This window comes from Syngnathus acus, chromosome 14, assembly GCF_901709675.1.
Source record: "Syngnathus acus chromosome 14, fSynAcu1.2, whole genome shotgun sequence".
Taxonomy (NCBI): Eukaryota; Metazoa; Chordata; class Actinopteri; order Syngnathiformes; family Syngnathidae; genus Syngnathus; species Syngnathus acus.
The window spans coordinates 2,541,689-2,568,289 of NC_051099.1; the positions used below are offsets into that span (position 1 = coordinate 2,541,689).

Consider the following 26,601-nt stretch of genomic DNA (forward strand, 5'->3'; position numbering starts at 1 on the left):
ATCGTTGATTGAAGTCGTCAATTTTATTCGTCCGAAAGGAGGGCTAAAGTTTTTGAAGTTTGACTTAAAAAAATAAAACGTTTAAAGTAATTTCTGTTTATCTCGTGAAACAGGTTTCGTTTTACCAGAAGTGCACCCGTTCGATGTAGTTCGGGACAATTCGTCGACAACCAAAGAGAGCACTTGAGCGGTAAGACTACAAACGAGCCCATGAGACCGTTTGCGTGATTTTCTCTTCGGGTTTTGTGTGACAACCTGCTAGACTTGCCTCTTTTTTTGTTTTTGAGTGACAACAATACAGTCTGTGGCTTTAGCTTAGCTCGTGCGCTCAATGCTAGAATTAGCTTCTAGCTAACAACTACATATCCTGGTTTTCCCCACAATTCACACAAGGACGTCATTTGGTTGGTTTGTCAGTCATTCAGGATGGACGGGAGATCGATACCGTATCGATCTCCCGTCCATCCTGTATCGACGATACGGTTTGAGTTTCGTTTCACGCGAAGTGGAGAGATAAGAGCCACAAGATTGAAGAGTAGTAAATATGTGATTTAGGGCTATATAAATAACTTTGACTTACAGAGGAGATGACGTTCGACGGGGATTGGAAGCTCGTGACCTGCGGCTGGGAAAGGGAAGAAGGGGAAGATGGCAATGGCGACTCTCCATCGTTTGATACAGTGCGTTAGTGCGACTCGAGTGAGCATATGAAGTTGTCTGTCGGGACTTATGCCTCTTATTCTTTTTTCCATTTTTTTCATAAGTCTCACGTTGTGCATCTTGGTCCTCCCATCTGCCATGCTAAAGGTAAATCTGAGCAAGAAAGAATTAATTAGCAGCCATCATGAAGTTGACACGGTCAAGCTTGAGTTTAAATAAAAGGTGCAAATGTGAAACCTTCATGAGTTAGTGAAGCAAACATTGATTGTTGATTGTCTATGTTTATTGGCACATGCTGTGGTGTTCTCTGGCTGACTGCATTTTTGTGTGCATGTGCTTAGCCATCATAGCTGAATACTGGAGCAAAATGCCGGTCCATGAAAAACATATGTCAGCACGTTTGATGAGACTTCACACCTATTGGATGCCCCTCCTGTTGGACTTGGATCCGATGCACGACACCTTCAAGTGGGCCTTGCGCTGCGGCGTGCTCAACCCATCGTAAGTCACCTCGTCAAACTTTGTGCATGAGCAGCCCTGGACATGAGTGTCCGTCTCCTTTACTGGCGAAGTAACACATTAGTTTCGAGTGATCAATTTAAATCGCGAAGGGAAATAACTGCAACGTGATCATTTTTCCTGTGTATGTCGTGAAGTGACCCCACCCATGTGAGTAAGAAGACACTGACCAAGCTGGAAACCCTGGAAGCAATTCTCTACTCTCTGGACGAGGCATGGGTAAGTCCAATCTTTGCAGGCTCCATCTGGGTAACCTATGCTCTCATATCTCTGCCCCTGTCTTGTTTTTCAGTACGCCGAGGAAAAAATATTTCACCTCCTCTTCATCGCCATCAGCTTTCGTGAGGTAGTCTGGGGAGGGGTCGATGGATATCTGGCGTTCCATTTCCGAAGGATTCGCTGTTATGGCAAGACACTTCTGAATGTCTCCGTGTGTGTTCTGTATGTGCACTCAGCACCTGCCGGAGGCGCTTGAGGATGCTCAACTGTTCCTGAGGGAAGAAGAAAACCCTCGTCTCGCGTTCCTGGGCAACAAGCGTGTGCGCTACGCAGTTTTGTCCTACATGTTTGTCGAGAGTAAGTTGCCTTTGCTTCACACTATTCTGTCGGTCCAAATCTCACTGTACAGAAAAAAAAATGTCTGGACTGTCACAGCATAACTATCAAAATCCTGCTTGCTAATAGAACCTTTAGCTGATGTCTCAGGCGGCTCTTTGTCTCTCTGCAGTCGTCAGTTTCATGGCTGACATGGTGTGCGACACCAGTCGGATAAAGGACTGGTTACTACTGAACCCCAGTGAGCCCGCCGTGGTGGTAAGACTTGACATTTTGTTAAAATGTATTCTTCGTTGCAAGTCCAGCTTTCTTACCAGTCACTCTCTGACAGGAAAGCAACTCCCTCAAGAATGGGGGAAACCTTCTTTTTCAGGAGGAGAAGTACCAACAAGCAGTGGTTGAATATTCCAAAGCCATCAAAAAGAAGTGCGTGTCCCCGACTCCACCCCCACGAGGCTGTGTGACTAGAAATGATTTATTAAGCATGATTTTTTCTTTTTTCTTTCCGCAGTCCTCAAAACCACATCGCCTTCAGCAACCGGGCGCTTTGTTATACCCGCAGTCAACAATTTCTGTGAGTACACATTTCATTATTGAGAAGTGAAACACCGCCCTCTGCTGACAACTCTTTCCTAGCGCTCAGGCAGCAGCTTGGATTTTGTTGGTTTGTTTTTAAGGGTTGTCACTGCAGAAGCAAAGCGTGTGTATTTTAAAAAAGCGACGGTTTTTTGTTGATGCGCTTGGTGGTTTGAATACATATATATTTTTCCATTTGTATACAGAGAAGCTGCTTGTGATGCAAAACGGGCCATTCTGATAGAACCGCTTTGGGTCAAGGTACTTTTTGTTCTTCCCCTGCAGTCTCACATTTATGTTCATTTTTTCTTTGTGCGACTAACGAGCTCCACGGTTTCATTTCTAGGGCCACTACCGCTACTGCGAGGCTTTGTTTTTGTTGGGCGAGGTGGAGTGGGCCTTAAGCAGCAACAACTTTGCACAGGCTCTGCTTTGTTCCGACCCTGGTGGAGTCAAAGACCTAGAACAGCAATGCGACAGGTTTAAGGCCGCGCTTCGAGAATCAACTGGATGTAGCAAAGGTGCGCTTGACTTACGGTTTGCGAGCGCTGTGTCCAAAACTCACACTGGTGTTTTCCCGTTTCAGCGGAACCCCCCAAGAAAAAAAAGAGCACAGTGGATAAGCCTAAAAAAAAACAAAAGCCAACGTAAGAGCAATGAGCATGTTTACCAAATTCAAAAACGATAAGCTGTGGATCGTGTTTTATTTTTGTTTTGCTTTGCCTGTGTCAAGGCATCAATACACTTGAAAAAAAAAATTCTAATCAATCCTTCCCAGTAAAGCCGAGGACACTAACAAGTCGACAGTTGTGGAGACGCAGCAGCTGTCGGGAAAAGGCAACAACACCACCAATAATAATGATAAGTGCAATGACGCATGCAAGGTATGTCAACGGCCTCAAGACACGCCCAAACATTCTTGTGACGCGGGTGTTGTAGCTCAAAGTGAAACTTGTCATTCGTTTCTCTTGCTAGGCGGCCACCGGAACGATGAGCAAAATGAACCAAGCGGGTATGTTTGCATTCAATTTAGAGCAAGTCAAGACTTGCTTAACTTTGATTGGGCTCGGAAATACTCTGGAAACATTTTTGGGTTTAAAAAATAATAATGATCTGATTCCATGTGTGTGGGCGGGGGGGGGTCCTCTCCTATTTTTATTTGTTTGTTTGTCTATTTATCTCGCTAGCTAGCCAAAGAGATCGCTAACTATTGATCTATCCATTTTTTTCGATTGACTCTCTTTGTCTCCGCGGCAGTTAATGACAAGACGGCTGCTACCAAAGAGCCACTCAAAACTCAGAAGAAGAAACCCACGGCCAGTAAGGATGTAAGAATGAGCCTTACTAATCTTTGTGCATTCAAATATATTCTAAAGTGTGGGAAAGCTACAAGTATCGATCCCGGCGACGGGCAGCGGTTCACCATCGACGCAATATTGATTCTTGCTGTGTGTTTTCCTGCTTTCAGCACGCACACGTGACGCCTGACAGAAACCAACTCGCCGAAGAATCGATGAGACACGTGATGACGTCGGCCCATTCGTACCTGATCAGAGAGTGCTATTACAAAGCCGACACCTTCTTCACGCAGGCGTTGGACCTGCTCGACTCCTTCACAGCGGACGAAAAGAAGGCACGACCGCACCGCAGACCACTTTGGATTATTTTATTGATTGATTGGTTTATTTATTGATTGATTTTTAATCACCAGAAACTTGGATTCTCTGCACTGGATATGCAGCTGGTGCTTTACGGCCGCGTGTCTGCCTTGACTGAAATTGGCAAACCTCAGGTAACTCCTCACCTATTCATTATATTATGTTGACATGGAATGTGAAACCTCCAGCTCAGAATTTCTTTCTTGGTTTTCATGGCTTCTGTAGTTAGTTTTTTTTTGTGCTTTAAAAGGATTTTTTTTTGTGCGGCAGGAGCTGTCAGAAGCTCGCAAACTTCTGAAGAAGATCCAATCGTATGAGGAGAGGCTTTTCCAGGGTCTGGTTCACTACGCCTACGGAAGAATTTACCTCAAGGAGAAAAGGTACAGTCACGGGAGTTTTGGCTCAGATTGATATCTCGAACATTTCAACTCAAGTCGATCCTCCCTTCAGGTTTGCGACGGCGCTGGAACATTTTCAAGATTCTCTGCAGATGTTGCGGAATCAGATAACGCCGGGTAAACTCACCTGGCCGCAAACCGACCAAATTGTCAAAGAGACCGAGACGGACTGTTTTAAAGTAAGACGACATCCGAGGCTCGCTTTGGAAGCCGATTTGGATTCTGCCATCTCACGTTGCGCTTTGTCGCTTCAGGAACTTCTCGAAGAGTCCATCGACTGCTGCAAATTCCCTCCTCTGCCCGATGGCACCTGTCGGTTTAACGGCTGCCTCGGCCCTTCCAAAAATATATACATCACCGAGCCGGACTTTAAAGTAAGTTTCCCAAAAAAAAAACAAAATCCCTCCTTACGTCACTAAATGGTCACACGTCACCCGCAGGGCTTTGTTGAGTTCAAGTGCAGCCAAAAGTGCCTCATTCAATACCACAACGCCTGCTGGAAAGCCTGCAAGCCTTCGTCCTTTGACAAGAGCCCGAAGGTAACAGCCCACTGCCGCCGTTTGTTCCCTTTGCCTCCTCACCACGTCCTAATTTTGTGCCCGCTTTACAGCCGTGTTCGACTCCCGACTGTTCCGGTACAATCGACTCTATCAAATATATTGACGCAACGGGCCTGGTGAAACAAATTGTGCCCACCGGCCGACGGGCAGAGAGTCCGAGAAAACCAAAAGTCAACCAGAAGCCTCCTGCGTGGTGAGGAGTCGCCCTCAAACCAATTGCGTGGGAAGTCAAACGGAAATAAACAAGGACATTTTTGTTGTTGTTGTTGTTGCAGTGTGAAGAAATCCAAGGAGAAGAACCAGTGTAAAAGTGAGAATAATAAAAATAATAATAAGCAGCAGATGTCGGAAAACAAGACCACCGCCGTCAGTGATGACATTTCGCAGCAAAAAAATAACTCCCCCGCGCCGACTCAGCCGAACGGTAGGTACCACAATGCATTCGGGTCCCAGAGGACGTGTCCGATCATTTATCACTTGGGATTGCCATTTCCAGCCTGGTTGCTGTACCAAGACAGAATCCTGGTGCAGGTCAGTCAGATGATGCAGCTGCTGCGCCAGGAGAAGGCCTTGGCCGCGTCGGACGTGAGCGCCTGCCTGAAGCCCTGGCTGGAGTTGGACTCGGCGTGGGGCAACCAGCTGGCTGCCAAGATGCTCAACTGGGAGCAAGAGCGTCTGGAGACCTTGGATCAGGCCGCCGAGCTGCTCCTCCAGAGGAAGAATCGCGTTTGGGCGCGCATCTTCATCCATTTGCTGTCCAATACTTCCAATATCAACGCGGAGCTCGGCCGCTGGGCGGGACGGCTCAACGACGCAGGTCAGAACTCGCTCATCGTTATCGTTCTTCCGCTGTCATCGTGGGAACATGTGACTGAGCGCATTCCTGTAATGTCTTTTGAAGATCTCAAGGCCGCCAAGTCCTTCGTTGAACGCAACGCGGAGCACCTGGATAATGTGGACCTTGCCCCGCTGGTGACCTTTGCCCCTTTCAAGGAGATTATTTCCGAGTATTGCACCCACGACTCCAACTTTGTTTCACGCAACGTGACTAAACATATCAAAAAGGCTCCGCCGCACCAAATGAGACTTTTTATCTGGACTCTGGAGGAGCATAAGGACATTTACATCTCCTTCAATATTTTACTTGATGAGTATTTTGTTAACATGATTGGTACGTATTCACACCTCATTTTTAGATGTTTAGATGCATCATCATGTGACCTTCAACTCTGCAAAATTTTTCCCCCTCCCAGGTGGACATTTTTCAGTTCTTAAGAAGTCTGGTAATCCAAATGTAAGCAACACAGGAGACATTCGTGCTTCAAGCCAACGACGAGCGCGTCACACTTTTCACAATCTCTTTTTCAGAGTTTTCCTGCTGGTGATAAGGGTCGTGGGCGAAAGAAGAAAAAAGATCCAAAGGTGCGCTTACGCCCGGGGTCGCTCATACAATTTCAAAAGTCCCAACGTGTAATTTGTAACTCTCTCGTCAGATCCTTCAAACATTTTTCGGGAGTGAAAACGACGCAGCCGATGAGTGGGCGCAAGAAGATCCCATGTAAGTCGCGTCTGTCCGCTCGTGATGTCCAAATTTAAAATTCCTAACGAAATACTTTCATTTTCCTTGACAGATTTTTCCCGGACCCCAATGAGCCTTTTAGTATCCCCGTCCACCTTCGGGGGCAAGTGGCTGACTTTGAGGAACGCTACAACGGCGCAGGACACGCGAGACATTATAGTCAGGTTTTGGACGACAATCCAGATCCCGCTGTGGAGAATTTATACGAGTGAGTACATCTAGTTTGAGTCCTTCACTGTGGCGGCAAATCAAATGACCCCTTCCGTTTGCCCTCGTAGCTACTTTGCCCAGATTTTCGAGGAGCACGGCCCCCTGCCGCCCGACGATCCCCTGCTTCACGGCGAGATGGCAAACTTCCCGCCCGAGGCTCGAGTCAAGATCCGACAGGCGGGCGGCTTTATGAGCTTCCTGCTGGAATCCACCCGCTTCGTCAACATCGGCAGCCGCGTGGGTCTGGCCAAACACGCTGTGGCCCTGCGGCAGGCCACCCGCCCGCAGTCTCCCCGCATAGTTTCACCTGGCCCAAATATAACTTTGGACGCGGGCAAAGACCCCAGCGACGGCTCGGACCACGACAATCTTTCCCCCGACGACTTTCGATCCCTGGATCTTTATACTTGCGAGGTGGACGAGACCTGGGAACTGTGCTCCTACGGAAGTAATTTAAGTTCAACCCGACCAGAAGTCGATGTGAAGAAACACGCCGAGACACAGGTAAGATCCTTTAGATGATTACAGTCTGAAAATCGTCATCTCCTTCATTTAGACGTAAAGCAAACACAAACGTTTTTGTTTTACCCTCAGACATATCAAGGAGTCAAGAAATGCGTTGCGGTGAACACGGAACCTCTGCGGCCTTACGAGGACATCCAGGTCAGTGCTTGCGTCAAAGTTCCTGTCCAGACGTCGCAACCTAACAACCGATCTTTCTGCAGGGTGGTATCAACAAAAGGGTCGAGATAATTCAACGACTGCAGGTGGAGATGAGTAAAATGGAGGAAGACCGCAAAGCGCTGGATCTGGAGCACAAAGAAACCTTGGCGTCCTTGGAGAAAGACATCCAGGAGATCAGCACCAACATAAACGTGAGCCCCAGAACTTGAACGTGAAGCCATCGGATCGGACTCGTGTCTCAAATGACTTCCCTGCCTCTTCCTCCCCGTCAAGATTACGGACAAAGAGATGAGCATGTTCCAGCAGAAGCTTGAGGAGGAGGTCAAGAAAGACCAGAAGGAGAAGAAAGCCAACCAGGAGACTCTGAAGGCCCTCAAGATGGAGACGGCAAAATTGGTGGAGGAGCGAGACAGGTGTGTATGGCAAAATAAATCAAATGTGGTCAATGTGGAAATGATGTTCTGATTTGCTCACATGTAGTCTCGCCAAGCAAATTCGAACTAACCAGGCCAGCTATGACGACAAGTTCAACAAGTTCTTGGAGCTCAGGTGCGTCTTTCTTTCAGCACAATAAGACGGCTTTGTGCGATGATAATAATAGACTTTTTTTTTTTCACCACCTTCAAGCCACCAGGCAGCGGCCGAGAGGATGAGTCTGGAAGATGAGATCAACCGCTGCAAAAAGTCCATCGCCGCGGCAACCAGAAGATCCCTCAGCGCCCAAGTAAGCTCTGAAAACTACTTTTGGAACTTGAGACTCGTTTTGAGAAACAACGTCCAAATATTTTGAGCGGTGGAACAATAGAGCACCACAGTCATCCATCCCAACTTTGCTCCATCAGTTGTCCAAGTTGGAGAGCAGCCGGGACCAGCGTATGTACGGCCTTCACGTCCGGCTGGCTGACGCCAAGACTCTCCTGGCCAAGCTGGATGAACATGTGCCTTGGTAAGGAGCAGAGGAACCAGTCCCCTTTTAGACTCGGCCTCGACTTAACTCCAAGTTATCCTCTGGCAGGTATCCCTCCCTGGACGCCAACAGACACAACGTGAGAGCCAAGGTCCAAGAGCTGGAGCAGAAAATCGCTGCTGCTGAGGTACACAAATGAGATCAAAAAGTCATCTCCTTGTTGTTCTTTTGTCAAAGTTCTTCTTGTATCTCCAGATTCTCTACAAGCAACAAGTGGAGCAAGTCAAAAGTGGCCAAAGAGTCCAAGACGTGCTCAGTCGTGACCGGGCCGATCTTCGAGTCTCTCCGGTAAGACTTCAAATAGCGTCGGCGGGCGATGTCAAAATAGTCTTGACTCGGCTCACTTTGCTGAATTCTTTGCAGTTGTCTTCTGATCTTGACGCCTTGAGCATCGTTGACACACCGCCGGTGCCCGCCGCCTCGGCTCAGGCAGCAGAGAACCCGGCGAGACTCGCGCAAGCTGGAAATACGATGTTTGAGAGGGCCGTGGACAGCCTAGGGGCCATCTTTCCCGAATATACCAGGTCACTAACAGAATGTTGATTCCTCGTCTGCGAAAGCATTTTTTTTTCTGTGGCACAAATTCTCAGTCCTCTCTGCCTCAGTGTCGTTACGATTTCAACCACTAACATAAGCCGACCTTTCGTCCCCCACCAAGGTCGGATTTCATGAAGTTTTTTAAGGATCTGCGCTCGGCCAATGGCGGCACTCTGGGCTGCTGGAGCTTGCAAGAGGTGGTCAGTGGAGTCAGCCAGCTCATCCTGGACCAGAAGGTAAACCATGACAAAGACCAGCACTTGGCCTTGCTTTCATCACGCACTCACATTGGCCGTGTCCTCGCAGGAGGCCGTCGCATCCGGGGCCAAATCCAAGACCACCAGGCTTGGGGATGCGGCCACGCCCCCTTTGGTAGACCCACCTTCGGTCTGGCAAAAGTCAGTCTCCCAAACGCCAGTCAGCTCCAGTCCGGTAAGCCCAAATGCTGTCACTCCGCTTAGCCATTGCATTCTTTCAATATCCGTTCAAGAGCTATCCGCTCCAACGAGAAGCTCCGATCCGATGCTTTGTGTCTCGTGTGCGTGATTGCAGCTGAACTTGGAGGATGATTGCATCATCTGTCAGGAAGAAATGAGTCCACCTGACTGCTTGGTTTTGGAGTGCAGACACACCTTCCACAAAAAGGTGAGTCGGGCTAAGTCAAATATTGAAATATGAGACCAAAAAAGAAAAAGAATGAAGCCAGAAGTCAGAAGAATAGTCTTGGTCAGTCCAACATGCTTTTTTTCTGAACACACGTTGCACTGTTTGCGTCCAGTGCATCACATCGTGGCTGAAGGAGAAGACCACGTGTCCCACCTGCCGGAAGGACACGATGTTCAGCGATTTCCCTTTGCTGCCCGGTAGGAGGCGCCAAGCCCCATGATGTCATTCCCTTTTACTCATTTGTTCTCAGTTATGATGAATAAAAGTCAACTTTTAAGTTTTCCTTTTGATGAGTACACACTAACACATTTTCTTGCAGAAGTTGCGCTTTTATTGTCATTTTTCAGAAGTTCATAAAAAAAAAAAATCTGAAAATAGGGTAATGAGCATTAATCTGGTAAAAATAGAACTGACTTCCATTAGAGCCAATTGTTGAAATTGAAGGTTATTTTTTTACTTTTTTCATGATCTGAAAATGCTCAGTACAGTAGAAAAAAAATCCATCATTGGTGCCATTCCTGATTGACAAATATTAATAAATATTATCAACAATAGAAGCTGAGTACATGATACATGTGCAGACAGTGGTACCTTGACTTACAAAGTGAACGCATTCCCTGACTCGGCACTCAAATCAGTTTCAGTGCTAACGCTCAAGACACCAAGCGAAAAACAAAAAATGTTACAAACGTGTCGGGCTACTCCAAAAGTAAAGGTACCGCTGTGCGTATGACCGATAACAGGCATGTTCAAAGTATGTACACTATATATACACACACATGTGCAGTGGAGGGGGAGGGGGGGGGGGTTGACTCCTAGAAGGAGGAGTGAGAAGTTGCGCAATATCGGTCACGTAGAGCGAGAGCACAGCTTGGCCACGGATGAGAAGAAGCTGAGGCCCCTGCTGGCTTTGGGTTGTTTTCTGACGATTGCGAGTTGGTTTTGGAGGTGCTTGAAGACGGCTTCGTCAAAAGACTCCTCGTCCAGCGTCACAGCCTCCACCAGTTTAGTGGGCGAGCCAAAGTGGACCAGGAGCTTCTTGACGACAGGCGTGATCACCTCCTCGAGGTTAGCCATCGTCTCGATGTTGTCAATGTGCTGCGGGCTGATCTCCTCCGCGGCTCTGCACGACAGGTGCTCCACCGCCAGCATCAGGGAGTCCATCTTCAGAGACTGCTTGCATTTCCGTGGCAGGCGCTGGCCCAGCTGCGTGGTCAGCGTGTAGGCCAGGAGGCGAGTCAGCTTCACGTTGAAGGACGCCGTGCGTTCCCACCTGGGGGAAAGTTCTGTGGACGGTCCCGCCTCTTCCGCGGGTGTTCCGGAAGGCTGCGACTTGGAAGCTGCGGAGCGACTGCTCACTCGCTGGCTGTTCGGGGGCTCCCGGCCTTCTTCCGTGTTGAGGGCCGTGACGACCAACTGGTTGATCTCGCTGACGGCACCGGACACTTCGTCGGCGTACGTCTCCTCGCCTTGCGGCTCCGTCTCCATCCAGAGGAGCAGCTGCTGCAGGAACCTCCAGGCCGCGTCCTCCGTCATGGCGTACAAGACCTCCGGAGACAATTTCTGCCCGCCGTCCCAGTTCTTCTTCCCCCGCCGGCCCCACAGCACAGAGTCCATGAAAGGCGTGTTGGAGCGGCTCGAAGGCACCTCGTAGACTTCGCTCTGACAGGACATGATGTACTCGTATAGGCGAGAGGAGAGATCTTGGGAGAAGCTCCGCAGCTTCTCGTCCATGTAGCGCTTCAGTTTGGTTGCGCGTACTTCTGAATCCATCTGGCCTAGGTCGTCGAACATCTTGGCCACCCGGTCCTGGATGGCCTCAAACTCAAACACGGGATTCTGCGACGGCCTGACGTGTAAGGTGCTAGATCTGAAAGCACCGCCCTTGGAGTCTTTGGGGGACTTTGTCGGATCTAACTTGAGGCACACGAGACACGCCTCTTGGTTTTTAAAGGCACGTTTGAGTCCTCCCAGCATTCGCGCAAACTGCAGGCGTGCGAACTTGAAGAAACGGAACCTGCGCACTTTGACGTGGCCGTCTGGGCTGGCTGTCTCCTGCGACTTGAAAAAATTCTTCACTTTGTTGGAGATGAGCTTCAGGTTTAGATTGAAGCGGGTCAGGTGGCTATCCGTGCGGTCTCCGGAGCCGCGAAAAGGTTCCTGGATGATGCTTTTGGTGATGTCCTTTGCGGCGATCAGAGCGCTCTCCTTGGCCTTTGGGTCGGATTGTTGTTGTTGTCTCACTTGCATTTGCACGATATCGGAGTCTGGACTCACGGTCTCGATGTCCACCATGCTGCTGATTTGGGCGGGTGCGGGTGGCGGCGGGGATTGGGGCTGGGGTTTCTCGCCCTTATTGACTCGAGACCACTTTAAGAGGATTCTGCTCACGGCGTTGGTCATTTCGCCTGCTTTCATGGCGGAGCGGCCGCACAGCACCACGCACGGCGTACGCGCCCGAGCAAACACGTGTCTCAGATACTCCACGGCTTTCCGGAAGATGGAGGCCAGGTTGCCCACGCTGGACATGGTGCCGCGGATGAAGAGCGTGGGCTCCGAAGGCCACTCGTCGGTCTTTCGGGCCACGGACAAGGCCGAGGTCACCCGGTCCTTCACCTCCGACTCTATCAGCGAGGTGAGCTCCCTCGAGCCCTCGTACTTCTGCGGCGGGAGGTCCAGCGCGGCGGCGAACGTCTCGGTAATGCACTCGCTCAGCTTCGGACTGCACCGGTCGATGGCATTACTCACCTGCGGTGATGGGGACCAACCAAGTGCACGTTGAAACAAAACAAAGAAAACAGACAACTGTATCCTGTAGTCCAAACGTTTTCCACCTGTCCAGAACTCACCTGAGCCTGAGACGATTGGCCGCGCAGGTGCTCGCTGATGGCGGGCTGCAGTTGCCGCACCACCTCGGAGGAGATCCTCTGGATGACGTCACTGATCGTATCGGCGATGATGGCCTGGGTTTCCGAGTCGGGGGTCCCGCCCACCAGCAGAGCCCACTGGGCTGCGGAGATGAGATTGAAGCGGGACTTGACCAGCTCTAGGATGGCGTCCACCTTGAGTAAACGATCCGGCTCCATCTCGGGGTCGCTTCGGTCGGCAAAAGGTGACGTCACAGATTCGGATCCACTACATTTAAATCGCGTAAAACCATAAATACAACGCACGCAAACACAAGTGTTTCTGTCAAATGCCCCCCGGTGAAGTGTCGGCCTTGATCTTTGTACAAAAGGTGATGTTATCGGCGAACTCGCCACGTCTGGCTGTGGTCGCCCATGACCTGCCGTGACGTCATAGCGTGTAAGACTTTACTTCCTGTGTTGTAGTCCTCCTGTGTATCCTCAACTGCTCATTGAGGAGAAACATGTCACCTCTCTTATGAGCGTTGATCACATCCTTTTAAGTATTGTGTCACCAAAATAAAAACGATTGTCAACTTTTTCCAGAAGCTCTCAGAGTCGTATTGATCCATTCTCCCCGCGGACACTCCTGATAATCTTAACGCCAATGAAACAAGCATCACGTGTATCCCAAAGTGCCAACACAATATGGACGTTACCAATTTAAGAAAAAAATCACAAAGTTGCAATAAATTAATATTTTTCAGTAAAATAGGCGTTCACTCATTTTTAGGCCATATTCCAATAACGCCAAAATGAAGGAATAAAATCAATTGTTATCCCTGACTTTCGAGAATCATGATACACGATCGAAAATTAATTAGGAAAGAATATGTAAATAAGGCGCTTGCCATTTCTTTTACTTTGAAATCTGTACCGGAAAAGTCTCAAGATACTTATGCTGGTTTCCGCTTACATCCCGGAAGTAACTACTCAAGCTATCTAAATTGGCCAAGTTGCCCAAGATGTACATTTTCTTTACATGCAACGACTGACTTGGCGTGTGCCGACCGGAGATGAGCGTCACGTTGGACATACGACTGAAAAGGGCCAACAAAGTTTATCATGAGAGTGTAAGTATCTCGAACGTGAAGTGATGCTACCGGGCTCAGCTAACGTCTGGGTTCCGACTGACGTCATCGTCTCATGACTTTCTCGTTCGCTTTTTCTTTCCTCAAATGTTTTGTTTTGTTCGAACCGTTTGAATCCAAGTTGAATATGGGCGAAAAGGCAAATTTGTACGCGAAACCGGTTTATTTCAAACTGACAGCGCCCCCTGTCCTCTGAGCCCAGCAAAATAATTGTCAATTAATTGTGTCATTTAATCTCCTATTAAAATGGACAGACTTGTATTATTGTGCTGGATCATGCTGTACGTCAAACCAATCTCATCCAGACAAAACCCATTTCACTTGTGTTTATTATATCTGTATTGGACCCTGTGACGTATTTGTTCCTTTCTAATCATTTTACAGGAGCCTGTGGCCGGCGTTATCGTGCTGGCATGCAAGGAGGCGATGCAGCATCACGGCATCTCCCTAAGCATGGAGGGCCTGGTCAATCTACAGCTGAGCTCCAAGAGTGTGGGTGTCTTCGAGGCCTTCTACAACTCAGTCAAGGTAACGCAAATGCGATGGATGAGTGTTCAAACGTGTCTTTGTCGTGGCCCTGAGGCAAAAAAATTAGCCTGGAAAACTTTGTCTCCCTATGTCTTGATTTGATTTCAAGTACAATGACTGCATTTGACTTTGCTTCTTCAGCCCATCTCGCTGATCAGCTGCAGCATCGAGGTGGCCAAGGCCGGAAAGATCCCGGGAGGCAAGACCGAGATCCCCTTTGAGTTCCCCCTCAAAGCCAAAGGCAATAAGGCTCTGTACGAGACCTACCATGGGGTCTTTGTCAACATCCAGGTCAGCGCGTACATGGAGCCATCTGTCTCCGTTCTTGCTGTTTTCCTGCACATGTTCAAAATAGTACGCATTATTGTTTCAGTTGAACAAACTCTCACAAAAAGTGTTTGTTGCATGCAGTACACTCTCCGCTGTGACTTAAAGCGCTCGCTACTGGCCAAAGACCTCAGCAGGACCTGCGAGTTCATCGTGCACTGTCAGGTAGGGAGAGCACACTCAAAACACGTGCTGCAACATACAAGTGAAGTGATTTTTGTTTTTAAATAACCCTTTAAATGTCATAAATATACCTTCATTTGTGCCATGTGTTGCTGTGTCTCATGTTTAGCCGCAGATAGCAAACGTCAGCGCCACTCCGGTCAAGTTCACCATCACCCCCGACACCCTGCAGAACATCCGCGAGGTGGCACAAACCTTTTTGAGACTCCCTCGCTGTCAAACCCCAACTCTGACTTGCTCACCATCTTGGTTCTCAGCGGAGTTCACTACCCAGGTTTGTCATCCGAGGCCACCTAGACAACACCACCTGCGCCGTAAGCCGGCCGCTGACCGGAGAGGTGATGGTGGAGAGCTCCGACGTTCCCATCAAGAGCATCGAGCTGCAGCTGGTTCGAGTGGAGACCTGCGGTGAGCCTCCTTCCTTGACTTTGCCGAGTGTTTCATTTTCACGTTGCGGGTGTTGTGACGTCATGCACGTTTTCTTGCGCAGGCTGCGCCGAAGGCTACGCCCGAGACGCCACCGAGATCCAAAACATCCAGATAGCCGAAGGCGACGTGTGCCGCGGACTGCCCATTCCCATCTACATGGTGTTCCCCAGGCTTTTCACCTGCCCAACCCTGGAGACCACCAACTTCAAAGTGGGTCAGTAGGCACTCGAAGCGCCCGCTTGCCAACGTTGCTACGACGAACCGAGCAACGTTTACAATGTGCCCTTTGGAAGGCGGAGGTGGGCAAACCTGTTACTCTTCCAATGGACAGATGGACCAGTTCATCTTAAGAGGTGGTAAACTGTTATTTTTGAAAGAATAAAACCCTCTGTTCAATCATCAGTGGTAGCGCATGGCTTCCAAAATTGGTTTCTGGGTAAAAAGCGGAGAAAATGAACTTTTTTGGCAAGTCATTTATTTACAGATATATAACTGAGAAGAACGCTGAGCGATGCTCACTCACTGCAACACATTTTGAAATCTAGACAAAACGTGTAAGAAATGTAATTTACGTAAATACTTGTTCGCCGCTGATTTAAAAAAAAATAAATACTGATTATAGCAATCGTCCCCACTTTTGTAGGGAAATACAAGAAAAGAAAAATATCCATACCATGTCTGGTGTGATTCAATATGATCGCTTTAACACTGGCATGTTGTTGCTTGCGTGCTGAGCTAAACTACGCATTTGTTTTCCTCGTAGAGTTTGAAGTCAACGTTGTCATCGTGCTCCACGACGACCACCTGATCACGGAGAACTTCCCTCTGAAGCTGTGCAGGCTTTGAGTCCACGGGAGTTTTGTATGGCTGAATAAAAGAGTTGAAGAATCGAGGTTTGATTCATTTAATTAAAAAAAAAAAAATAGTGTCTCTGAAAGTGCAGCTTTTCCCCTTTACAGGTTTGAATGAAGCAGCGCACAAGTTTGAAAGGCGGACCAGCAACTCCAGTCCAACTGAAGTCCGCTGGCTGGAGCTTAGCGAGTCAACTTAATCCACCACGTTTGGTTCATGACTCGCTCGGCCTGAGAACCTGCAGTTTGTGGTAGTCGATTCATGCGCAATACATGATCGATAACTTCCGACGGGATCAGCGACACGGATAGCAGCACATTAACGATGCCAGGGGGCCCTGGGGCGCTTCCCGGGGGGCTCGTAGTTGGTCTGTGAGATGCTTCGTCACCACGTTGTCAAAATACGCCTCGTCCAACATCACCGCCTCCACCAACTTATCGGGCGTGCCGAACTCGGCCAGGAGATTTTTCACCACGGGTACGATCACCTGCTCCACGTTGGCCAACGTCTCAATATTGTCCACGTGGCCCGGGCTGATCTCCTTCAACGCCCTGGAGGACAGCTGCTGCACCGCCAGCATCAGGTCGTCCGCCTTCAGCGACTTCTTGCACTTCCTGGGCAGGCGCTGGCCCAGCTGCGTTGTCAGCGCAAAGGCCAAGACCTCACTCAGGTCATTCAAGGACAGCGGTTCTCCAACAGAAGAGGCCGAGGTCAATGTGCGGCTTTCGGGAGCGTAGGAGGAAAACTTGGGGCTCTCCTCCTTGACCATCTCGTTTGAAGTCTCTCTGGAGATTTCATCCACCTGGGTTCCTTGCGATTTGAGCGCCGTGACGACCAACTGGTTGATCTCGCCGACGGCACCGGACACTTCGTCCGCGTATGTGTCTCCGTCTTCCGTCTCCAGCCAGAGGAGCAGCTGCTGCAGGAACCTCCAGGCCGCGTCCTCCGTCATGGCGTACATGACCTCCGGGGAGAACTTCTGCCCACCGTCCCAGTTCTTCTTCCCCCGCCGGCCCCACAGCACAGAGTCCATGAAAGGCGTGTTGGAGCGGCTCGAAGGCACCTCGTAGACTTCGCTCTGACAGGACATGATGTACTCGTACAGACGAGAGGTGAGCTCTTGCGAAACAACTCGCAGCTTCTCGTCCATGTAGCGCTGGATTCTGACTGCGCGAACATCCGGGTCCAGCCTGCTGAGGTCTTCGAATAACCTGTTCACCATCTCTTGGATGGCCTCAAACTCAAACTTGGGACACTGCGACGGCCTGACGTGCAAGGTGCTGGACCTGAAGGTGCCTTTGGAGTCCCCTCTTGGGGACTTTTGCTGATCTGTTTTGAGGCACACCAGACACCCTTCTTGGTTCTTGAAGGCGCGCTTGATTCTTCCCAACATGCGTGTAAACTGCATGCGCGCAAACTTAAAGAAGCGCAACTTGCGCAAAGTGACGCTGCCGCCCGGACTGGCTGGCCGCTGCGAGCTAAAGAAATTCTTCACTTTGTTGGAAATGACCTTCAGGTTGAGGTTGAAGCGCGTCAGTTTTCCCACACGGTCCCCGGAGCCACCAATGGGCTCCTGGATGATACTTCTGGTGATCTCCATCGCAGCTATCTTAGCGCTTTCCGCGAGCTCCGCCTCGGAGTCATCGCTATGTATGTCCAAGTCGTCCGGCCGACTCACCGTCTCGACGTCCACTATCTTTTCGACTTGGCTGGGTTTGATTTGGGGTTGGGCTTTCTCCCCCTTATTGTTGCGGGACCACTTCATGAGGATTCTGCTCACGGCGTTGGTCATGTCGCCTGCTTTCATGGCGGAGCGGCCGCACAGCACCACGCACGGCGTGCGCGCCCGAGCAAACACGTGTCTCAGATACTCCACGGCTTTCCGGAAGATGGAGGCCAGGTTGCCCACGCTGGACATGGTGCCGCGGATGAAGAGCGTGGGCTCCGAAGGCCACTCGTCGGTGTTCCGGGCCACGGACAAGGCTGACATCACCCGGTGCTTCACCTCCGACTCCACCAGCGAGGTGAGCTCCCGCGAGCCCTCGTACTTCTGCGGCGGGAGGTCCAAGGCGGCGGCGAACGTCTCGGTAATGCACTCGCTCAGCTTCGGACTGCACCGGTCGATGGCACTACTCACCTGCGGCGGTGGAAGTGATTTTTAGGTACAGTTTTGCAAGCTTGCATAATTTGGACCATCCTCTCAAAATGCTTGAACGTGTTCTTTTTGAACAACGGTTCTGACCTGAGACTGAGACTCTTGCAGGTGCTCGGTGATGGCAGGCATCAGATGCCTCACCACTTGGGAGGAGATCCTCTGGATCACGTCGCCGATGGTGTCGGCGAGGATGCCCTGGGTCTCCGAGTCGGGGGCTCCCGCCACCAACAGAGCCCACTGGGTGGCCGAAATCTGCTCGAAGCTGGCTTTCACCAGCACCAGGATGACTTCCTTCGGGAAAGTTTCTTCGTCGTCCATCTCGAGATGGCTTGGACGCAACTTCACCGGTCGGACGACGTCATCGATTTTGACAACGCCTGACGACGGATGACTGAAACGTCAAAATCTCACTGCAAAAGAGGTTTGTGGGAAAATTCAAAGTTGTCAATGTTCTCATTGAATGTGTCCTAAGTGGATTCTAAAGGGGAGGGGGTAAACAACAAAAATAGTTTTACGCTTTTGCTTTTATTGATTTTTAAATATTAACATCTTGATATTAACACCCCTCATCCCCCTCAGCATAGCTACTTGAGTCATGACAACTTTGTGACCCTTCAGAATTGCGTTTCTCCAAAAGCTTTTATGAGTCTGAACTATGGTGCAATTCATTCCTGATTTTAAAAAATAATAATAATGCTACAACACAACATAGCTGTGGCTGTCGCAATTTCATTCATCTGGGATATAAAAAATGGGGTTTGCAATATATCAACCTGCGGGTCACAAATGGCCCTAATAAACAGTACGTTGTCATAGCAACCGTTAGCATTCATCATTGTCGCTGAAATATATATTAGCATAAGCATTTTAGAAAATGTCATTTGTACTACAGATATTTCTTGACACATTTCATCCCTCACGTTTTATATTTAAATTTATTTCCCCAAATCTTCCAGCTTGTCGCAACACTTCTGCATATTGATAAGCACATCGAGTTTGTGAACTACATGTGCCTGTATTGTCAGTGTGACTCACCTGTGTAGGCAATAAACAGCAAATTGTCGGGAGTCAAATCGATGACAAATAAGAAATGGAATATTTGTGTGACTCTTGCAGGAGCTGAGTAACAAGAGGACATACAACACAGAAACTCGAGTCACGTACTCACATTCACAGTGTGACGTCACGGCGACGCATGACCTACCACAGACACACGTCGCCCGATTGCCTGTGACGTCATCTTTTGTCCAACGATTAAGGCCGACGCCTAACGTGTGGACATTTTTGTGGACCGAACCTGTGACGTCACAGCCCAATCCGATGCGACCCCAAGATGGACGCGGAAAGTTTCGTTCATGGTGGACATCGTCATCGAAGAGCTGGTAGGAAGCTTTTCTTGCTTATCTTTCTTATCAAACCGCTACTGGGAAGCCTTTTTTTTTTTTTTATCATTAACTATAGAACCAATAGCAATCAAAACGATCATACTATGATTAATCGCCAAAACAAGAAATGTGCAAAATATTCAAATACTGAATTAAATATTCTCAATTGATCTACTGGAAGACGTGTTTCTGTTCCGTTTTAGTAGTTTGTATGAGAGGCAAAGATGAATTATTTCTAACAGACCACTTTTACATATTAGCTGGTGTCGCTTATTAAGTACAAAAACCAAAAGAAAAAAAATGCCCAAACGTATCAAGAATATGCAGTGTCTCTTCAACTGTTGTTGCCGTTTCTCTGAGCTCCTGTAGGTGGCAGTAGCCTCTATTTCAAATTATTGCCCATTGTCAAAACAAATCAAGAAGATAGTTGTGCCATTCAACTCGCGTACTGTATGCACTTTATAGCGGCTTGGTTGGACGGACTATATTATATTTTGCTATGTTTGTATACAATATGTCAGTGAAAACACGAGCTGTGTTTTTAGTGTTTATAGAAAATAGTTTCAAATGTTGTCACAACAGGAGTGTGAAGTCCACTGAAGAGAGGTGAAAAAATAGGATCAACTTTTTTCCACAACTGATAACTTTTCACTCAGAAATATATTACGTTTCTTTTCTTTTTTCTTTCTCTCACACAAAAATAACAAATGACATTGGCATGTGCAGCAGAAGTACCAATCAGGAGTGTAACATGTTCTCGATTGCAGACTCGATTAGTCTTTGTTGTCGTCTTGCTCCAGTTTGAGTTTGTCCATGTTCCTGGGGAAAGCGGCGTCATTGCTGAGCTGAACTTTATCAAAGAAGTTGAAGTCGGCCACGTATCTCCCGTCGGCCGAGCTGAAAATCACCGGCTTGAACTCGTAGCCCCACAAGATCTCGTTGGGCACGTAGGACGTCCTGCTTTGAGTAGTCGCCGCTGTGGACTCCATGGTGGCGTTGAGCGTCACCAGCAGCTCCATTTCACTGCTGTGCAAATTTTCCGCAGTCAACCCGGCTAGTGGGCTGCGCTCGTCCAGCATGTGGTAGAAAGTCAGCGGCAGGATTAGGAAGGGGAACTCGCTGCTGGAGTCCATCAAGAAGTCCACCGAAGTTTGGTGAACTAGTGTCTTCTCGCCCTCTTGGGTGACGTAGGCGCGGAGGAGCTTGCCGGTGAGATGACACTGGATGAGCAGACTCTTCCTCATGTTGGCCACTTGAATCATGAGGCAGAATTGTCCTTGCCGGCGGCACACCACCGCATTGCGGCTGAACTTGATGGTCTCGGCTCGCTTCTTGGGTCGCGCCAACTTGGCCAGAAAGGCTCCCGTGACGAAGATCTCGGCCAGGCCGGTGATGACCAGCTGGGCCACCAGCGTAAAGATGGCCAGCGGGCAGTCCTCGGTGATGTAGCGAAAACCGTAGCCGATGGTGGTCTGCGACTCCAGCGAGAAGAGAAAGGCGCCGGTGAAGGTTTTGACGTTCTCCAGGCAGGGAGTGTGGTTGGAGCTGAGATTGGGCTCAAAGTCGCCGTTGCCCATGCTTATCAAGTAGAAGAACACACCGAAGATAAACCACGTCATGATGAAGGTAGAGGCGAAGAGGGTGAGCTTGTAGCGCCACTTCATGTCCACCACCGTGGTCCAGATGTCGTGCAAGTACAGCTTGACCATGCCCTCCACGTTGATGATGCGCACCTTGTTGTGGCCGTCTTTGGAGATGATGCGCCGACGGACTTCTGCTTTCCTCACGGCCATCGCGGGTTTAGATACTCGGGTCTTAGGACAAACTGAGGACATAGAACCGAAGTGGTTAAAACTCAAAAAGTATAAAGCAGATAAGGTGAAGTTAGTTGACCAATAATTACGCGCTGTAAATTATTAGATGATAAGCTACTGTAAAGTTTGACTTGAGTTCCAGCTGTAATAACTGAGTTAAAAATTAAACCGTAGAAATAAAATAAGTGGAGACCTATTTCCACTCCTCTAACACTCTTTAAAACAACAAATCACAATTGAATAACTTAAAGTGCATTGTGGTCATTTTAATGCTAAAATCAATTAAAAGGACATTGGAAAGTCCGTTTTGGGTCAAAGAATGCAGTTTTGGGTTGAAAGTTAACTTTAGCGCAGGTAATCATTGCAAGAGAACATTCATTGTGATGAATTTGCGGCCTTTCTCACCTTGCCTCTTCTTCACCTCGTGTGTGTGATCACGCCGGCCCGTCAACATCTCCACTCAGCTGTTGTCGTCTTCAGATTTTCTTTCTCCTCCTTTTGTACCGCCTCGCTAGGTGAACTTTAGCACACTGTGGAAAACGATCTCCTCTCGTATACCTGGCCACCAGAACGAAAGTTAAGGGGGCGGGGGGGACAGATGGAAGTTTTGTTTTGGCGTTTTTTGTTTCACACTTGTTGTCGCTTTCAACACTCACCCAGATTTACGCCGATCCTTCTCTAAAGGTCACCACGGGATAGATAGTGGTCCCGCAATTGAAAGCAATTCTCAAAAACTTTTTAGTGATGATGCCACATTTAGCTTTTTTGGCAACACAAGAGGTGTTTTATGAATGACTCGGGAAGTTGAGCGGAATAAGGAGCAAGGGCTTGGCAGTGTTCCAATGTTTTGTCAATGTTGTCACTTATTAAAGGATTAGCATGTTCGATTTGTTTATTCTTCCGCTTCTGTCAGTCATCACGTAGTCATACAAAACAATTGTCATGTAGCATTTGCTATTTTTTTGAGAGTGTTTGGATTTGGGCAGTGTCATCCCAAATTTTTTTTTAGAATTGTACTGCAGTGATTATATTTGTACTCTTAGTTGATGATTGGTCAAGCTAAATGATTTCCTAAATCATTGTCTGAAAGTCAGTAAAAGGTTTTACGATGGTGACAGCTTGGCCCAGGGTCTAATTAAATTAAATTTCGACTGGGAAACAAAAAAAAAAAGAAATCTGTGAACAAAACCAGATAATCTTTGACCCCAGGTGGAAAAGAACACTTGATCTCCTGGTGTCCCGCTCGATGACCTTGAATCGCGAGCTTTGTTATTAACTGCATTGTTATTGGCTACATTCCTTCAGGTTATATACTTGCTCGTGACACCACCATATCACACCGACCCGTTTCCGTGTTTCTTATCAAACCCGCAGGGACATTGTACTCGGCGTACTGTCTGATTAACATAGGCAGATTCTGTATTTAATGTTAATTGGGTGCATTTGTATTTAATCTTTAAAAAAAGGGTTTCAAAATGGGAACTACTCTTCGTGGACTATCTTGAAAATCGTTTTTTAGACTTTTCATTTCAAGCTACAAAGATAATTGGGTGATTGCGTCATGCAATTGTTTTATAAACGGAATAGCAATCGCACAACAAGGCAAAATACATCCACGGTTTATGTTGATGCAAAACAGATTTATTTCAAGAATCAAGATGCAGTTGGAGCAAATGGATGTGTGGCAATTCTTAAACATTTGTCGCCCTCGTGTGGTCGTTTGCGAGATTGCACATTGGCGGAGGCGTTCACTGTGGTTGCGTGTTGGCTTTAAGGATTCCTCGCAGCACCTTGTAGTTGCCAAGGGGCTGGTTCTCCTTGGGGGGGTAGCAGGGTGCCAGCTCTGTGCCATAGGCGTACGGGAAGCGCAGCACCCAAAGGCCGTCGGGGGGCAGCACCAAGTCCGTCTGCTCCGGGTGGAACACCGGGCAGGGCGGCGGCCCGGGCTGCACCTGTAAAATACATCCGTGCCCATGAGAATTGAGCCCAAGTTTGTAATTATTGAGGTTGTTGAAAAAGTATGGACGTGGATGCTTAATATTTAGTGGATAAAAAAAGTTTGAAGACGCATGTGGTTTTTATTTTCAGCGGTGTACGTTTTCACCTGAGGGTTGAGGGTGACTTCCAGCGGGGCGTCTGGCACAACGATGAAAAGCCGCATCAGCTGAGCAAAGTGAGGCTTCACTCCTCGTCCCTGCGAAGGCGACGGCACGTAGAGGGGCATGTCGCTGTTGAGCACCCTGCCAGCAGGCTCCTTGGCGCCGCCCGGTCCCAGCACCTTAACAACCTTGTCGGGCCCCGAGCCGATGAAGCGCCGCCCCCGGCCGTCTTCGTATTCAAAGCCCACGTAGGCCCGCGCCGAGTCGTCCCGCCGCCGGGCCCTACCTGGTCCGCCCGCGCCCCCCCGCTTTCCCACTAGCGTCTTGTTGGGGACCGGCCACGAGGACGCGCCGCCATCCAGGGGCTCGCTCGGGTCATCCTCGGACCGGGAGCGGATCATCAAGTCCCACGGGAGCAGGAAGGAGGCGCCGGGGAGGAAGCCGGGTTGGTCCAGCCCTGTGTGGCAGTTGTACGACTTGGCCGGGCCCAGTTTGACCAGGGACCAACTGGAGATTTTGGGCAGGAGGCCCTTGGGGCAGCCCGAGTGCATCATTCCCGGGAGGTACTCCACGGTGGAGGGCTGGCGGTCAGCCAGGCTGGGACGCTTCTGTTGCACTTGGCCATCGGCGCCGGCCGTCGTCGTCGACTCGCCGTCCCCGTAAGGACCCAAGCTGCCGGTGGACTGGCCCAGGCTGAGTGCCAAGCTCAGGCTGGTGTCGCCGGGCGTGTGGCTGTGGGCGGCACCGGGCTCCCTTAACCGGTCGGCGTCGGCCTCGGACGGCGGGCGCTCTGCCTGGTTGCTGGCTGGGGCCGGGTCGGGAGTGCTGGGCTGGAAAATGGGGAAGTGGATCCGCTCCAGCTTCCCGCAGCATTTCTCCTCCTGGGCCTGCAAGACGACAAGAGTGGAAGGCAACACGGGTGAGCGCTGAACTTTTTTTTTTTTTTCTCCTATATCTAAAAAAGACCTGGTAAAAATCGTAGTTTGCTGCCTGCACGTCAAAGGGGTCGTCGCGGGGCGCCTGCTTCCTTCCGCAGTTGCAGGAGCTGGTGGAGCGCCCCCTGCTGTTGTGGTTCAGAATGGGCGGGTTGTGATCCATGTCCGTTTTCTCTCCTAGCCCCCAAAGCAAATTTGGAGATACATGCTCTGAATAAAACGCACCACCTCAGGCTGCAGCCAGCCAATAGCTTTCGATGCTCCTACCCGATTGCGGCAGAAGGTGAAACTTGTGAACGCAGTGCTGGTCGGATAGGCTGCGCTCCTCGCATAGCTGGTGCCCGTTGCTCCAGAACTTGTAGCAGTCCTCGTGGACCTGCAGGGCGTAGCGCTGGAAAGCCACGCCACGTGCGTGCTGACTGTAGACGCGCAGCGCCTGCGCCAGCTGGTTCTTGTGCACGGCTGTGGTGTAGTTGTGTGGCAGGTTGGCCTGGTACGCACTGTGGGCCAGGGGCAGCGCCTTCTGGCACCGGTTCTCTGAGAACTTGGCGTCGGCGTTCAGGAAGCCGTCCAACACCTTCAGCTGGGCCTGAACCTTGGCCGCCATCTCGGCCACGTCGTCCTCGTCGCCACCGGTCAGCGCCTGGTGGAGCTTCAGCGCCACCTGAGCCAGAGAAAAAAGAATTTCAATTAAGTTGTGAAGGTTTTTGTCGGACCTGACCAATTAATTGCTCGAGGGCTGAGGTCGTGTAGACTTTTAATATCTGACCTGTGCCCACTTGGAGTAAGACGGCAGCTCAAAGTGGCATGGCTGTGGGTTCCGTCCCACGCTGTCATCAAAGCCTTTCTTGGTCAGAACCAGCTCCACGTGCTGCCAGAGGAACTCCTTCAAACTGCAGTCGGTCGGCACGGCACCCATAGTCGCGCCCGATTGTTCCACAAGGCCCTGTCGGGCCGAGGGCCGCGTCTGTTGGTAGCGCCGCGGGCCGGACACCAGCGTTCCCGAGTCCTGCTCGCACAGGATGCAGTTGGAGCGCAGCTGGCCCAGCAGGGAGCCCACAGAGTCCTCGTCAGATGATGCGGGCAGCACGTAGACGAAGGCCTGGTTGGCGGGCACGGTGAACAGGCAGTTGCTGCTTTGGTTGGTCAGGACGCGACTTTTGCGGAAGATGCGGTAGATTTGATCCTCCAGGGCGTGCTGCAGACGCCGCCGGGGCGAGTGCTTCTTGGGTTTGTCCGGGTGGGCGCCTGACTCTGAACCATTGAGGACCTGGAGAGGAAAGGACCCATGTAGAAGCGTTGACGGTTTTCGTGCAACAATAGAAAAAAAACAAGTGACTGAAGGGAGCAAGGCGCATGAAATGACTTCAACGACACACTTTAAAACACAAAGAGATATTTGCGGTTTGAAGTGAACAGTGAAAACTTTTAAAATTCTGTATGTTTCATGTAGATGGAGGACCTTGAGCGTTCCGCTCATCTGGAAGACGAAGAGGAGCCGAGGCGGGCACGGCCGACAGTTGACCTTCCATTCCTTGGACACCGGGCAGTCCTTGACGGCGGCCCGGATGAGAGGCAGCGCCTTTTGCCTCAGGGCGTCCAGGGCTCGGAAGAGCCTGTCGTAGGTGACGTCGAACGTGTGGCTCGGGTGGACGAGCAGCAGGACGTGGCACACCGAGAACAAGTAGAGCAGGCGGAGACAATGCTGACGCTCCAGCCCCTTCCAAAAGTCGTGCGAATCGGCGTGGCCGCTGCCAGCGCCCGGGGACTGACAGGCTCGCAGCAGCTGGCGGCCGTCGCACACGGAGGTGAGCATCAGGTACAAGACGCGGTTGTCCGGGTTGTAGAGCGCCTGGATGCCCCCGCTTCCGTCCCCGTTGTCCGCACCGCCGAACGCGGAGAAGACGTGCTTGTCCGCCAGAGTGTTGACGAGGGACTCTTTGAGGGCGTTCAGCTGCATATCACTTTTGCCGAAGATGCCCACCACGCACAGACCGTCGTCCCGGTGCTCGGCGTCCTCTGAGACGGCCGATCGCAGAAGCGCCTCCAAGCTCACGGGGAAGGCCATGTTGACTTCCTTCATCTTCTCGTGGACCAAAGATACACCGGGGGAATCAAAATAGTGAAGCACCAACTTCCGGGGTTTCAACTAAAATGTCCGACTGAACACAAAAACAAATGTTGCGTTCTTTCACGCATAAATTCGCTGCACAGTTTATGTAAGATGATTTTTACTGGACCAACGTTAGGGTAAGGGGTTTCGAAATAACAATAACATATCAGCAACTATATAGATTTGTGTGTGAGACAAATAGCTTGCCAGAATAG

General features: G+C 49.9%; 6 protein-coding genes across 6 annotated transcripts; 2 read left to right on the top strand and 4 right to left on the bottom strand.

Moving 5' to 3' along the window:
- The first annotated feature begins 6 nt into the window (after window positions 1-6).
- On the top strand, window positions 7-9,875 carry ttc3 (tetratricopeptide repeat domain 3). Its single transcript, XM_037269614.1, has 44 exons — window positions 7-190; window positions 583-680; window positions 765-807; window positions 1,002-1,161; window positions 1,317-1,398; window positions 1,472-1,525; window positions 1,635-1,755; window positions 1,907-1,992; window positions 2,066-2,160; window positions 2,246-2,308; window positions 2,517-2,571; window positions 2,657-2,831; window positions 2,897-2,957; window positions 3,089-3,194; window positions 3,286-3,322; window positions 3,568-3,638; window positions 3,779-3,943; window positions 4,022-4,102; window positions 4,239-4,348; window positions 4,419-4,545; window positions 4,621-4,740; window positions 4,807-4,905; window positions 4,977-5,119; window positions 5,202-5,350; window positions 5,423-5,743; window positions 5,828-6,097; window positions 6,180-6,220; window positions 6,295-6,348; window positions 6,420-6,484; window positions 6,558-6,713; window positions 6,784-7,219; window positions 7,310-7,378; window positions 7,441-7,590; window positions 7,673-7,812; window positions 7,880-7,948; window positions 8,027-8,123; window positions 8,242-8,345; window positions 8,415-8,493; window positions 8,562-8,654; window positions 8,730-8,890; window positions 9,025-9,139; window positions 9,210-9,335; window positions 9,456-9,548; window positions 9,682-9,875. The coding sequence occupies exons 2-44, from the start codon at window positions 588-590 to the stop codon at window positions 9,787-9,789; spliced, it is 5,043 nt and encodes a 1,680-aa protein (XP_037125509.1). The 5' UTR covers window positions 7-190; window positions 583-587; the 3' UTR covers window positions 9,790-9,875.
- Window positions 9,876-9,979: 104 nt separating this feature from the next.
- On the bottom strand, window positions 9,980-13,031 carry LOC119133617. Its single transcript, XM_037269618.1, has 2 exons — window positions 12,419-13,031; window positions 9,980-12,317 (listed from the first exon to the last, which is right to left on the bottom strand). The coding sequence occupies exons 1-2, from the start codon at window positions 12,653-12,655 to the stop codon at window positions 10,419-10,421; spliced, it is 2,136 nt and encodes a 711-aa protein (XP_037125513.1). The 5' UTR covers window positions 12,656-13,031; the 3' UTR covers window positions 9,980-10,418.
- A 319-nt stretch (window positions 13,032-13,350) lies between these two features.
- On the top strand, window positions 13,351-15,925 carry vps26c (VPS26 endosomal protein sorting factor C). The gene is made up of 8 exons (XM_037269631.1): window positions 13,351-13,548; window positions 13,951-14,094; window positions 14,236-14,385; window positions 14,506-14,586; window positions 14,714-14,788; window positions 14,862-15,012; window positions 15,095-15,247; window positions 15,797-15,925. Exons 1-8 carry the CDS (start codon window positions 13,492-13,494, stop codon window positions 15,877-15,879), a joined length of 894 nt encoding a protein of 297 aa, XP_037125526.1. The 5' UTR covers window positions 13,351-13,491; the 3' UTR covers window positions 15,880-15,925.
- Window positions 15,803-19,331, bottom strand: LOC119133618. Its single transcript, XM_037269619.1, has 3 exons — window positions 19,076-19,331; window positions 18,128-18,450; window positions 15,803-18,022 (listed from the first exon to the last, which is right to left on the bottom strand). The coding sequence occupies exons 2-3, from the start codon at window positions 18,356-18,358 to the stop codon at window positions 16,181-16,183; spliced, it is 2,073 nt and encodes a 690-aa protein (XP_037125514.1). The 5' UTR covers window positions 18,359-18,450; window positions 19,076-19,331; the 3' UTR covers window positions 15,803-16,180.
- A 739-nt stretch (window positions 19,332-20,070) lies between these two features.
- Window positions 20,071-21,811, bottom strand: kcnj15 (potassium inwardly rectifying channel subfamily J member 15). The gene is made up of 2 exons (XM_037269627.1): window positions 21,645-21,811; window positions 20,071-21,250 (listed from the first exon to the last, which is right to left on the bottom strand). Exons 1-2 carry the CDS (start codon window positions 21,691-21,693, stop codon window positions 20,199-20,201), a joined length of 1,101 nt encoding a protein of 366 aa, XP_037125522.1. The 5' UTR covers window positions 21,694-21,811; the 3' UTR covers window positions 20,071-20,198.
- Window positions 21,812-22,858: 1,047 nt separating this feature from the next.
- smg8 (SMG8 nonsense mediated mRNA decay factor) lies at window positions 22,859-26,391 on the bottom strand. The gene is made up of 6 exons (XM_037269615.1): window positions 25,736-26,391; window positions 25,043-25,543; window positions 24,541-24,937; window positions 24,305-24,450; window positions 23,344-24,225; window positions 22,859-23,191 (listed from the first exon to the last, which is right to left on the bottom strand). Exons 1-6 carry the CDS (start codon window positions 26,354-26,356, stop codon window positions 22,988-22,990), a joined length of 2,751 nt encoding a protein of 916 aa, XP_037125510.1. The 5' UTR covers window positions 26,357-26,391; the 3' UTR covers window positions 22,859-22,987.
- Window positions 26,392-26,601: the final 210 nt, after the last annotated feature.

Coding starts and splice junctions, on each gene's coding strand:
- ttc3 (XM_037269614.1), top strand. CDS start 588: ATGACGTTCGACGGGGATTGGAAGCTCGTGACCTGCGGCTGGGAAAGG. Junction 4,741..4,806: donor TCACCGAGCCGGACTTTAAA/GTAAGTTTCCCA, acceptor CGTCACCCGCAG/GGCTTTGTTGAGTTCAAGTG. Junction 8,346..8,414: donor CTGGATGAACATGTGCCTTG/GTAAGGAGCAGA, acceptor ATCCTCTGGCAG/GTATCCCTCCCTGGACGCCA.
- LOC119133617 (XM_037269618.1), bottom strand. CDS start 12,655: ATGGAGCCGGATCGTTTACTCAAGGTGGACGCCATCCTAGAGCTGGTC. Junction 12,318..12,418: donor GCCAATCGTCTCAGGCTCAG/GTGAGTTCTGGA, acceptor CCATCACCGCAG/GTGAGTAATGCCATCGACCG.
- vps26c (XM_037269631.1), top strand. CDS start 13,492: ATGAGCGTCACGTTGGACATACGACTGAAAAGGGCCAACAAAGTTTAT. Junction 14,587..14,713: donor AGTTCATCGTGCACTGTCAG/GTAGGGAGAGCA, acceptor TCTCATGTTTAG/CCGCAGATAGCAAACGTCAG. Junction 14,789..14,861: donor CCCTGCAGAACATCCGCGAG/GTGGCACAAACC, acceptor CTTGGTTCTCAG/CGGAGTTCACTACCCAGGTT.
- LOC119133618 (XM_037269619.1), bottom strand. CDS start 18,358: ATGGACGACGAAGAAACTTTCCCGAAGGAAGTCATCCTGGTGCTGGTG. Junction 18,023..18,127: donor TGCAAGAGTCTCAGTCTCAG/GTCAGAACCGTT, acceptor CCACCGCCGCAG/GTGAGTAGTGCCATCGACCG.
- kcnj15 (XM_037269627.1), bottom strand. CDS start 21,693: ATGTTGACGGGCCGGCGTGATCACACACACGAGGTGAAGAAGAGGCAA. Junction 21,251..21,644: donor CGAGGTGAAGAAGAGGCAAG/GTGAGAAAGGCC, acceptor CTATGTCCTCAG/TTTGTCCTAAGACCCGAGTA.
- smg8 (XM_037269615.1), bottom strand. CDS start 26,356: ATGAAGGAAGTCAACATGGCCTTCCCCGTGAGCTTGGAGGCGCTTCTG. Junction 24,938..25,042: donor CTTACTCCAAGTGGGCACAG/GTCAGATATTAA, acceptor TCTCTGGCTCAG/GTGGCGCTGAAGCTCCACCA. Junction 24,451..24,540: donor TCACCTTCTGCCGCAATCGG/GTAGGAGCATCG, acceptor TTTGGGGGCTAG/GAGAGAAAACGGACATGGAT.